General features: G+C 50.8%; 2 protein-coding genes across 2 annotated transcripts; one reads left to right on the top strand and one right to left on the bottom strand.

The window, feature by feature from the left end:
* The first annotated feature begins 1,585 nt into the window (after window positions 1-1,585).
* On the top strand, window positions 1,586-5,860 carry LOC113201700 (obg-like ATPase 1). The gene is made up of 12 exons (XM_026415536.2): window positions 1,586-1,744; window positions 3,019-3,208; window positions 3,353-3,413; window positions 3,491-3,618; window positions 4,185-4,360; window positions 4,455-4,532; window positions 4,633-4,730; window positions 4,826-4,966; window positions 5,044-5,140; window positions 5,230-5,352; window positions 5,446-5,561; window positions 5,641-5,860. Exons 2-11 carry the CDS (start codon window positions 3,028-3,030, stop codon window positions 5,554-5,556), a joined length of 1,194 nt encoding a protein of 397 aa, XP_026271321.1. The 5' UTR covers window positions 1,586-1,744; window positions 3,019-3,027; the 3' UTR covers window positions 5,557-5,561; window positions 5,641-5,860.
* On the bottom strand, window positions 5,826-8,779 carry LOC113201699 (uronyl 2-sulfotransferase-like). Its single transcript, XM_026415534.2, has 5 exons — window positions 7,542-8,779; window positions 7,235-7,392; window positions 6,601-6,861; window positions 6,299-6,471; window positions 5,826-6,214 (listed from the first exon to the last, which is right to left on the bottom strand). Exons 1-5 carry the CDS (start codon window positions 7,947-7,949, stop codon window positions 5,985-5,987), a joined length of 1,230 nt encoding a protein of 409 aa, XP_026271319.1. The 5' UTR covers window positions 7,950-8,779; the 3' UTR covers window positions 5,826-5,984.
* Window positions 8,780-11,646: the final 2,867 nt, after the last annotated feature.

The following is an 11,646-nucleotide window of genomic DNA, read 5'->3' as shown; positions in this document are numbered from 1 at the left end:
CCCGTCCCCTTCCCAACCCATCCCCCTCGCTTCTTCACTGCCGAGCTTTAAGCTCTCTGCAATGGCTTTTCTCGTTTCGCCACCGGTTCGACAACAAACGGACCGGGGAGTTCTCTCTGCGGCGTCTCCTCTCCCCATCTCTCTCGTACAATAGCTACTTATCGGCAAGGGAAAGAGTGGGCGAGTTAAAATTATTCATCGAAGAAAGGCATTTAGGCTCTAAGTCTTGCTCGATCAAATTCCAGGAGAAGCTCTGTAAACGTTTTTTGATTCTGAACGAGTTCAACGCATGGAAAACGATTTCGTCTCAATGGCGCCATTTGTGACCGCCGAAGTCACGAAGCACAGAGGACAGGGCTTTTCAGGGTGTTGTTTTCAGAAATGACACGACTTCTTAAAAACATGTCAACGAGGAGACGCTAATGCTAGCGCCTATTACTTATCCGCCAAACAGCGTCAAGACGGCGGCAAGTGGTTCGCGACTAATTACTCCCGCGGGAGACTCCGAAACGCGACGTCCTTTCGCGAGGGGTTGGCGCCTGTGCCCTCCCTTCTGGCGGTCCCCTCTCCTTCGTCGTTCCGACCGATTCGTGCAGATTCGTAGCGATACGGCTGAGAATTCTAACACACTCTGAGCGCTGGGGATTCGGGATTCGCGGGTGAGAGAACTTTTGATGACCAACGTTCCCTCGTGTCATCCCCTCCCCCCCCCAAACTACCCCAACCCCTTCATGGTGAGAGCAACCTAACGAATACGTTTCCCTTTGAACATGGGCCGCCGCTTTGGATAGAGGAAAAGTCGACTTATCTCCACATTAAAAAGTAGGTGTACGCGACTACGCGACTAAAAACATACCCCCCCACCCCCCCGGTCGGCCAAGCCTTTCGACGCCCATGAATAGGAATCTTCCTCATTTTTCAAAATAACGGTAGAAAATCACACAAGAAAAAATAATTTGACCAAAAACTCTGCAACAAAAAAGTCGCAAGAAAGTCAAAACAAACAAGGATGTGTGCACCCAGAATCGGGAGTGCGGTGTACCCTTTATATCCTCTGGAGATCATTTACCTTTAAATTATCCGTGAGATGCGATGCCAGCCAAAGTATTGAACGGTGGGTTCCAATCCATTTAGATGAATGGGTAGAGTACAACACACCGGCTCCTAACCTCTCCACACGCGTGCACTTTATACTTCGCATCGTAACGTTTCGCGGACAACGTTCACTGACTTTGTCACTTTCAAGCTGACGCGCGAGTAAAGTAATCTGACGTACGATTGCGTCTAGTTGGTCTAGTTTAGAGAGAGATACTAGTTGCCGTACGGTACGAAGGACAGAGATAGAGCATTGAAAGTGCTAGCGCTCTGCCTTCACGAAGACATAGTACCAATAGGTACTGGCATTACCGGTAACCCAACAGCTAAGGCGTTTCAGTCGTTATTTCCTTGGACACCATAAAAGTGCCATGAGCTTTTGTTTTACCAATGACCCTACCGCATCACGTCCTAAACATGAATAAAAATTAAATAAATCTTAACTTAGTCTAAGCGTTTCGACCGACAAGCCTGCTTTGAATTTCCCGCGTCAAGAACAGCTGGTAATCGTTTACACAAAGTTCTCATACTCATTCATCCATATTTTTCGTAGTACTCTCTCCCAGTCCTCCCATCTGGCACTCCAAGCTCATGTCCATGTGTTGACGCTCTGTCACATATTTTCTTCCATCTCACTGTATTTACCGAGGTACGTTTAAATCTTGACACATTTTCTGTTTCAGTTTCTGTTTTTACTCTTATTCATCCCATAATTTTAAGTTAAATGCGTCTTGTCCCGCTGAACTATAGATTGTTGTGTGAGGTTAGGTTTCCGTCGGCTGTGAACACCGGTTGGATGAAGTAATGTTTTTTGTGGTACTCTTACCTTTTTCGTCAGTTACTTTCGCGCAATTTGATCCCATAATTATATTTCTTTTGACAAGCGTCCAGTCAACCTGTCTTGGAAAGCAAAGGTTCTAAATGTCAGTTGTTCTCACTGCTGTGCAACTACTTCATTGTCTATTTTTATTCACTTGCCTCTTTATTTTTTGAATTTAAGTATTTTAATCGAAATCTCTTTATCTCTTTGTGTTGTTTGTACCTTCTGGTTTACGTTGCGTTCGTTTCCTCATTTAAATAAGTAATTAATAATTCTGTATAAAAAATAATGAATAAGTTCCATTAGAATTTAGGCTTGTATCGCTCTTGACAATTTTAGAGCCGTTTATGAATATTAATTACTTTTTCTGCTGCCTCTCCCTTTCCCCTGAATCACATTAACCAAAATAATTGTCCCTATTAGTTGGCTCCTTTTTCCTCCCTTTGAATATCAATGTAGAATTGGCCACTAGTTTTATTTTAAATTTACAGTATTCTAAGCGTGCACAAAGTGTTTCTTCTTCTCACTACCACCCTTCTACCCTAACAATTGGGAGTAATTTTCTAATCATAGGAAGAGTTTATCTTGCCAGCCTGCATAATATCCAGTCCATTTTGCCACTCTCCTCAATGCCCTGCGCTTGTCCCCTATATTATTGGTGCTTTATGATACAGCATGGTTCCCTTGGATGTTGATTTGGGCCCTGAGGGCATGATCTTCATCCGATGACTGGAGGGAAGGGAGTGGCCTAAGCAAAAGAAGCCCATTTTGCAGTCTGCAGATACACTCTATTCATCTTCATGATTAACTTAATGTGTGTTATTGGCTTTAGCAGGGAGGGAAACAACACGGTGAAATGAAAACCTGGAGGCTTCTGCAAGATGGTCTTCCCCCTGTGTCCCCCATCAACCCCAGACCTGCCCTGGCTGCTCTCATTTGCATACCTACCTCACTTTCTTCTCTTTTGATTTTGATTATAGTCCTTGTCCACACCCCACCCCAGTCACCTTCATGATACTGCCATCATGTCTCCTTTTGATATCACTTTGAATCAATGAATGATTTATATTTACAGTGCAGTGTATTTTGTTTGTCTGTTGCAGATATAAAACATGCCGCCCAAAAAGGTTCAAGAACCAGAGAGAAAGCCTCTCATTGGCCGAGTTGGAACTAATTTGAAAGTTGGAATTGTGGGAGTCCCCAATGTTGGCAAATCCACTTTCTTCAATGTCCTCACCAAGAGCCAGGCGCCAGCTGAGAACTTCCCTTTCTGCACAATTGATCCCAATGAGAATAAGTATCTTTTTAAACATTGATATTATATACTATCTTCCTGAAAATAGCTGATGTTTACTCATTGTCTTCTATTATTCATTTACTGAGATAGAATTGTGTAATTTTAACTGTGCATTAACCAAATTATTTTTTTCTCAGCACGTCGCGTTCCTGTGCCAGATGAGCGCTTTGACTACTTGGTGAATTACTTCAAACCTGCCAGGTAAACACAAAACATTAAAAGGTGTTAACGCACTGTGTATTAAATACTCACCAAACTATTTTGCATTTGCATCACAGCAAGGTTCCAGCCTTCCTCAATGTTGTGGACATTGCCGGTTTGGTGAAGGGAGCAGCTGAGGGTCAGGGTCTTGGAAATGCCTTCTTGTCCCACATCAAGGCCTGTGATGCTATCTTCCACCTTTGCCGTGAGTTTATTATCTATTCTGTAAAAGATGTCTGGCATTCCTTTTTTCTCTCAACACTCCCCCTTCTATTTTTACCCTCACACATCATATGATATGACATAAGTACTTCCCCTCAATTTTCTTACAATCACTTCCCACTCTTCTCTTACCTCCCCCTCTCTCCTTCTCTCACCTCCCCCTCTCTCCTTCCTCACCTCCCCCTCTCTCCTTCCTCACCTCCCTCTCTCTCCTTCCTCACCTCCCGCTCTCTCCTTCCTCACCTCCCTCTCTTTTCCTTTACTCACGCTCATCTCTGTCCAGAAGCAGTTAGTTGATCCCTCACCGGCTAATTTGGGGCTCCGAAATCGATCGTAAAACGTCCAAATGACGTCCAGAAAGTTGTAATTGAAGTATTTTCGCGTCTGGCCGTCAATCTGTTTTGCTAATGGTTTGGTGCCAGCCAAGCCCGACACCACAGCTTAAATCTCACAAGGAGTCCAATCATTTTCTTTATCTCTATTTTTTGCAGATGTAACTTTTTCTTGAAACAGAAAATACTCATAGAACTTGATTTTTTTACCTTTCAGGTGCGTTTGATGATGAAGATGTCATTCATGTGGAGGGTGATGTAAATCCTGTACGTGATTTGGAAATTATCAGTGAAGAACTGCGGCTCAAGGATGAAGACTACCTGAACACAACTCTAGAGAAAATGGAGAGGACTGTCATCAGAGGAAATGACAAGAAGGGAAAACCAGAATATGTAATGTGAATTTTATTTTAAATCTAATCCTTGATGTGTGCTACCAAACATTTTTAATCTAATCTTTTCTTTTTTTTCTTTTTTTTTTTTTAAGGATTGTCTTGTAAAAGTTAAGGAAACCTTAGTAACTGAGAAAAAGTGGATCCGTGAAGGAGACTGGAGTGTTTCTGATGTAAGTGTATTTTCTTAATTCCATTATTGGATCTCCTAACTTTTTATGTACTGGTAGTTTAGAAAAATATTTAAAACTTCTATTACTATTTCTGTTATAGATTGAATATTTGAACAAGCACATGTTTATTACTAGCAAGCCTGTGATATATCTAGTGAATCTTACTGAGAAGGATTACATCAAGAAAAAGAACAAGTGGTATGCACAGATAGGCTTCCCTGATTTGAAAGTAATATGTTCCTAAGTCTTGTGTCAACTTTGATTTAATTTGAGTTAATTTGCATATTTTACAGGCTCATCAAGATTAAGGAGTGGGTTGACAAGAACGATCCTGGTGCACTACTCATCCCATTCTGTGGTACATTTGAGCACAAATTAGTTGAAATGGAAGATGTGGAACGGGAAGCCTTTTTAAAAGAGCAAGGCGCTACCAGGTAGAGCTTACATTTAAACATGCATCAATTACCTTGTGTAACTGTCGAGAAAGTGTCACATAAATTGAAATTTTCAGTGTCCTGAGCAAAATTATTGTCAATGGATACAAGACCCTGCAGCTTGAATATTTCTTCACGGCTGGTCACGATGAAGTAAAAGCATGGACCATTCAGGTAAGTTACTGTATTTGTTAAGCTGTAATTTTATAAACCTTTTCATTTCTTAACTTCTAGTATTACTCTTTATTTTGTTTTGTATCTAGAAAGGAACTAAGGCACCTGGAGCAGCTGGCAGAATTCACACTGATTTTGAGAAAGGGTTCATTATGGCTGAAGTAATGAAATTTGATGATTTTAAAGAAGAAGGTTCAGAAGCAGGATGCAAAGTAAGTTATTTTGCATTCATATTAGAATTATTTTGTCTGTTAAAGCAGCACCTATAAATTTTCAAAACTAAAATGTAAAATTAAATTATCCAGGCAGCAGGAAAGTACCGTCAGCAAGGCCGCAACTATACAGTTGAGGATGGTGACATCATTTTCTTCAAATTCAATGCTGGTGCTGGTCTTAAAGATGCTAAAAAGAAGTGAGATAGGTAAGTATCAATGTGATGCTCCATGTCTGTCAACAATATATCTATGCTGATAATAAATTGTCTTCTCATTTTGTTTTAGGTTTTTTTGCACCTACGAAAATGACCCAATTCATGAAATTAATTTAAAGATTGTTGTTATTTTGTGTATGTTTTCAACTAACTTATTGTGTTGCCAATTATTGATGTAAATGATGTAATATCTCACTCACAGCAGGACTGTAGCTTCTCAAATTTGGTTTTTAAAGGCATTGGTTCAATCAGGAATTAAGACAACAAAATAAATCTTTTTTATTGCCCGATGGTTTTTGTTTGTTTTTTCTCCTAACAATCACTGTTTATACTTATGGCACTTCATCTCTCGACAATATGAATACGAAAATATTCGGGTGTATGAAGTTTCGTGATACCATTTATTTTATAGTTTTACTCATTCAGTAGAGAATGAGCTCTCTTATGAATAGAATGAGCTATTCTGTCTTGTCCGGCTTCGTCGGGAATGGGAATTTTTTGAGAATCTTCAAAGTGTTGCAACATTAATCTCTGTTTGGCCCATATATATAGTTCATACTCCAAAGCTAAACGTTTCTCTACTTTCCTTCTTATTTCAGGTTTGAAATTGGATGTCTTCTTTCTGTCCCAGTTGACGTGCGGCTCTGAAACGAGATGACTTATAGTAGTTTCACGACTGTGCTAGTTTCATACAATTCTCTATGCGTTTGCCGTTCTGGCTACGTTACCATGAAGTTGATGCCGATAGACGTCTCTAACGCCTGCGAAAAACAGAGGCTGGCGGCTCTCTAGAACTGCTAGAGTCGCGTTGAGCTCTTCTAGGATGCCCACCACGGGGAAGTACTGGTCCATGTTGGCCTTGGCGTGTTGCAGGGCCCAGGCGCCATTCCCACTCGCAGACCTACGCAGCGCAAAAACTGAGTCAGTAAAAAGATACGGTACCATGGCACATTGCGTAGAGTGGCTTAGTGCCCCTCGCGCCTCCGAGGTAGGCAGCCCAACCGACGCGAGCGGGGCGTAGGCGGCCTACCTGCAGCGACTGTCCTGGCCGCAGAAGTACGGCGTCTGGGGCGCGAACCACGCGCACTCCGGCCGCCGCTCAGGAGACTGCAGGCACCGCTCCAGGATGTCTGGCAAGTCCACGTCGATGCCTCCCACCTCCGGCACGCGAACCTGCGGCCTGTTGAGGTGGTTGTTGTCCACCGGGGTCGTGGCGGTGGCAGTGTCCCTCCTCCTCTTGGAGCGGCGTGTCGCTTGGGTTTTGGTGGTAGACTCAGCCGCGTGGTAGAAGCTGTTGACAGAACCAACATGATGAGTGGCAGTAGGAAAGATACACATTTTAATGAGTGCGTTTGCAGCCTTCGATCGCCTTTATCTCGGCAGCGAAATTAAGTCAATACTTGCAAACGGACTGAATTTATAGATGTACCGGCCTATTGAGATTAATTACACTAAAAATTAACTATGGTCTCCTTCAAGTTCCCGCAAATTTTAACCGTGCACACACAAATCATAACCATTCTTCAAAACGAATGAAAGACGCCTTTGTGTTCAGTGTTCTTAACTCACATGTCGTCACCCGTCCGATGGCAGTTATCGCTTTGCCAAAGGCCTTGCAGCCACAACCATCCACGCCGTTTTATTGTTCTGTCTGAGAGACTCACCCGGCTAGAGCGCGGTCCACGGGGTCCCGCAGCAGGCTGAGGTACGTGGGCGACTGACGGTCGAAGGTGGTGAAGTTGGTGAAGAAGACGTCGCCGTGGAAGGCCACGGGGAGCGCTTCCCGGCGCAGGCCGTCCGTCACCCGGGCCACCAGCTCCTCCTGGCGGGGTGCGAACAAGCACACGTGAGTCCCCGGGCCTAGCGCCTGCGGACGGCGGGGTAGGCAACCGTCTAGCACACGCATGCGCGCGTTGCCTACCTGCCGGGCGCCCTGCGCCGCCCAGCTGCTGCTCCTTCACGCTCACCCACCTGCTCGGTGGAGGCCAGGCGCGCGCCTCTCAGCCGCGGGGGCAGCGGCAGCGGCAGCATCCGGAAGCCGTTGGCGGCCTGCAGCCGCTGTAGCAGCAGCGCCAGCAGCTCGGAGCCCGCCTTGGGGGCGCGGACGAAGAGCAGCGCGAAGTCGCTAAGGCCGTGCGGGGCGAGCGCGCCGGCCAGGCCCAGCTCCGTCAGCGACCTGGTGACGTGCCGCGGGGCGGGGGCGGCGCTGGCGGCCTGCAGCAGCAGCGGCAGCACGGGCGGCGGCGAGGCGGCCGGCCCCCAGCGCAGCCCCAGGCCGCCCAGCGTGGCGAAGCACACGAAGGCCAGGAGCGTGGACCAGGCGAGGGGCGCGACCAGGCGCCGGGGGCCGAGGCCGCGGCGGGGCAGCAGGCGCAGCATGGCGACCGGCCGGCCTCAGTCCTCGCCGGGGCGGCCAGGGCGTGCCATCGGGCGCGCTCGGCGGGCCTGCAAAGGGAAGCGCACCGTGTGTCATGTAACGTAAAAGTGAAAACACACGCACGCCTGTCCTGCCTCATTCCGCCCATTCCGGACCCGCATTCCCGCACTGGTTCTCTGCCCGTATAGCGCGCGTATAGCGCACGCTGCACTTCCCACACTCGGCTCCCCCAGAGTGCGATAATAACCGTGTTGATCGCGGTGCCGACAGGCGACAGCCCGCCATTGTCTCCGCTCCCGCTCGCCCCTCCTCCGCCCCCACTGCCGCTTTTGTGTGCAGAGCAGAGCCCCGCCGCGGAAGAGGGCCCTTCCTCCCATTGACACTACCGTTCAAACTCACACCTCCTCACAGGCGTGCGAAAACAGAGAACGGGGCTCATTCTTTTCTTGTTTTATTGTTACTTAGCAGTGTGTGCATAGATGGCTCCCCGCGATAAAGCCGCTGCTGCAGCGGTCGGGCGGCGGTGGCGCCAAGCGCGCCACATTCTCAGGCGCCATAGAGCAGCAGCATTGGTCCATATGGGCCAGTCGGGGGGCGCAGAGGAGGATCACAACTCAAGAGTTGCGTTGGCGATTAGTTTTACTTCTTTTTTTCCCCCTACTTTTGGAGCCTGCGCGGCCCGCAGGGCAGGGCAGCTCGTGCGTTGGTCGCTCGTGCCTCGGGGCTCCTGTCCCCTGCCGAGGCTGCCCTCCCGGACCTGCGCGCTGCTCCACGGGTGGGGACACCGATGCTCTTTACCGCTCCGGCGCAGCTCTCCTCTTGCGCAATACGTGATCCCCCGCATGCGTCATCTCCCCCTGTACATCCGTATGTACCTCCCTTCCCTCTCTCTTACTCTCCCTCTCCCTCCCTCTCTCTCCCTCCCTCTCTCTCCCTCCCTCTTACCCTCTCTCCTCCAGAGAGCCGCTGGACGTGAGGTGGGCATCAAATGGTAGCTCTGCTATATGGTTCTACTACTTAACGTCCCGCACGATAAAAGGCCTGCTCTGCCCGACACTCTGTCGGGCCCCTACAACGGCGAGAAAGCGGGGCGGGGCGGGGCGGGGCGGGGCGGGGCGACCACACCAAAAAGCACCCGCGGCTATTAAAGGCGTGGAGGCACACGACTATCAATCACCTACTCAACTCGGAGTGTCTGTGCGGGCGCGCGCGCGCGCTCACGAGCTCTGGTAACCAACCCCCCTCCCCCTTCAACCTTTCGCCTCCTATACGAAAGTAATTTTCGAGTGGCCAGGGGAATTAGTCGCTTCGAAAAGCGACGCAATTGCCAAGCAAGAACATGATCCGTAATTATATCTCTAGGGCTGCGAGGTACGTAGTAGTTCGTAGTATGGCGGCTGGGAGGGCGTGAGGCTCGAGTCTCGTGCGGTCAGGGCTCTCGGGTCGCTGCGTGCGCTCAAGTCTCCGGCCTTAACCCACCTCTGAATGCGAATGCGATGCGCTCCGAAAAAAACAGCACGCCGTGCGCTGCAGTATAGTGCGATTTCAAAAGCCCCCCTGGTAACGATTCCTCCGAGCTCCAGGGCAAACAAATTAACGCGACTACATGCACACTCGCCGCGTTCATCATCATAGCCACCAAAACTTTTCCGAAACACGAATGCGCACCTTCGGGCGGGCCCAAGCCCAACTGCCCAACCCGACCCGCTCGCCGCCCCCGGCTCGGACACTCGTTTTCTGGGCGTGTAGTGCTCACTCTTTCGTCGTCGCCGTCGGGGGCCCAAACCTTGCCGCGGTGTGTTCGGAGAGTGGCCCGCCCGACTAGAAGCCGCTGCAGCTCGGGCCGCTCTAATGTAGGGCCGTCGCTTTAACTTGCAACATCCACGCGCGCCCGGGCGGCCGGGTCCCGAGCATGACCGGCTGACCTCTCCACCGCTCCCAGGCCGGGGCGTTTAGGGAAAGTCAGGCTGATCGCACCGAACGGGCGCCGCAGCAGCGATGTCCTCCCGGGTCGCTCCTCGCGCCGGACCGACCCTACCCCGCCCCCGCCCGCCCCGGCCGCCGCGCGAACCGGCGAACTGCGCGCTGACATAACGACGCAATAAATGAGTGTGAAAGTTTGGGATCCCTTTTCCTTCGGGGTCGGCAGCCCAGGCTGACGACGTCGCCGGCGACGGCTGGCTTCCCGAACCGATTATCTGGGGCCGCGGCGTGTTTCGATTCTTTTGCCGTTTGGGAGTTTTGTCGCCAGCGAGCGAGCCGAGGGGAGGGAGGGGAGGGGAGATGACAATGAATGAGGTAATCAGGCAGAAAGCGGCCGCATTAGTGCGTGCGGACTCGGCTCGGCGGCGTGGCGTCAACGTCAACCTGCTCCCGCCAGCCCAGCCCAGCCCAGCCTCCGTGACGCGACGCTTTAGGGTAAATAATTGACAGCTAGCATGCGAAGGAGCGGCGGCCGGGCGGCAGGCGAGGCTTTCGCCACCGCCGCTGCAGTGCGATCTACTCCCGCTCCTCCTCGTCCTCCCCCTGGTCCTGGTGGCAGCGAGGGACCCGCCGCGGAGGGACGCGAGGACCACGAGAGGAGGCAAGGATGCCCAGAGCCAGGAAGAGTTGGTCCTCCAGAGATCTTCCTAAAGGAGGCCGTATACTCGTTGTAGTTATGAACTGGGGAAAAGAGAGGGGAGCAAGTTAAGTGCAACGTCAGTTTTTCATGTTGTGGGTACCTTTCAACGAAATATTCACACAAACATCATCACCGTCAATATCACCTTCACCGTCACCATCGCACCCCTCCCCTCACCCTTCCCTCTCATCTGGATCGGCGCCCTGGGATCCAGTTCACTGGAAGACCCCCCGCCCGCCCGGGCCCATCTGCGCGCCGGGCTCAGCGGCGGCTCGGCTCGCAGCAGCCTGATGATCGCCCCGGTGGTGCAACGCCATCCCAGCTGGAGCCTGCCTGGACCACGACGTGATGTATGGACCGCTCCAATTAGGGTGGGGCTGTCGGGAGCGGGAGAGAGTAACAGAGAGACAGAGGGATAGGTAGGGAGAGAGAGAGATGGAGCGACAACAACGGTTCGCGCCCCGTCGTGCGTGGGCGGGCGTGGCTCCAGCTCTGATTGAGTCAGACCCGCTGACCTGCAGGCGAGCAGGGCGCGGGCCCGCCGTTGGTGCAGGTCCTGCGCCCGCACCCCGGCGAGACTAGCTAGACGGACAGGCGCGGCCAGGGATCGCACGATCAGAGAAACGAAATGAGCGAAACAACCGCGCGGCTCGCCTAGCATTGCGCCTGCGCACGACTGGAATACACGGGTGCGCTGATTCGTGAAACCCCGCGCAGACTCTTGGTCTCGGTGGCATGTCCACTCTACTCTCCCTCGCCAGGAAGTATGAAGTATAGAACACCCGCCGCGCCGCTTACAGCACGGGCGGCTTAGAAAAGGTTCCCAGGGTTCACTCACACACACACACGTGCTCACGCGACCCGACCGAATGTAACTTGTGCAGCAGCGGGCTCGCGAAAGGGCAAAGCCGCCTCCAAGTCTAGGAGCCGTGAGCAAATACATGCAGTAATATGGTGCAAGTGTATATGGCGTGAGGCGCCCGCCCCCCGCGTCGCGCACCGGCTCTGGCGCTCTGGGTAGCCGGCAGTGAAGGGAAGTCCACCGGCATCACCTCGCTGAACCCTCCTCCTCCCCC

The sequence above is a fragment of the Frankliniella occidentalis genome, unplaced genomic scaffold (genome assembly GCF_000697945.3).
Source record: "Frankliniella occidentalis isolate FOCC.00 unplaced genomic scaffold, Focc_3.1 Scaffold85, whole genome shotgun sequence".
NCBI classification, from domain to species: domain Eukaryota; kingdom Metazoa; phylum Arthropoda; class Insecta; order Thysanoptera; family Thripidae; genus Frankliniella; species Frankliniella occidentalis.
This window is presented reverse-complemented; position numbering and strand designations above follow the sequence as displayed.

Coding starts and splice junctions, on each gene's coding strand:
- LOC113201700 (XM_026415536.2), top strand. CDS start 3,028: ATGCCGCCCAAAAAGGTTCAAGAACCAGAGAGAAAGCCTCTCATTGGC. Junction 4,533..4,632: donor GAGACTGGAGTGTTTCTGAT/GTAAGTGTATTT, acceptor TTTCTGTTATAG/ATTGAATATTTGAACAAGCA. Junction 4,967..5,043: donor AAAGAGCAAGGCGCTACCAG/GTAGAGCTTACA, acceptor TGAAATTTTCAG/TGTCCTGAGCAAAATTATTG.
- LOC113201699 (XM_026415534.2), bottom strand. CDS start 7,949: ATGCTGCGCCTGCTGCCCCGCCGCGGCCTCGGCCCCCGGCGCCTGGTC. Junction 6,862..7,234: donor GTGGACCGCGCTCTAGCCGG/GTGAGTCTCTCA, acceptor TTCTGTCAACAG/CTTCTACCACGCGGCTGAGT. Junction 6,215..6,298: donor CTATCGGCATCAACTTCATG/GTAACGTAGCCA, acceptor ATCTCGTTTCAG/AGCCGCACGTCAACTGGGAC.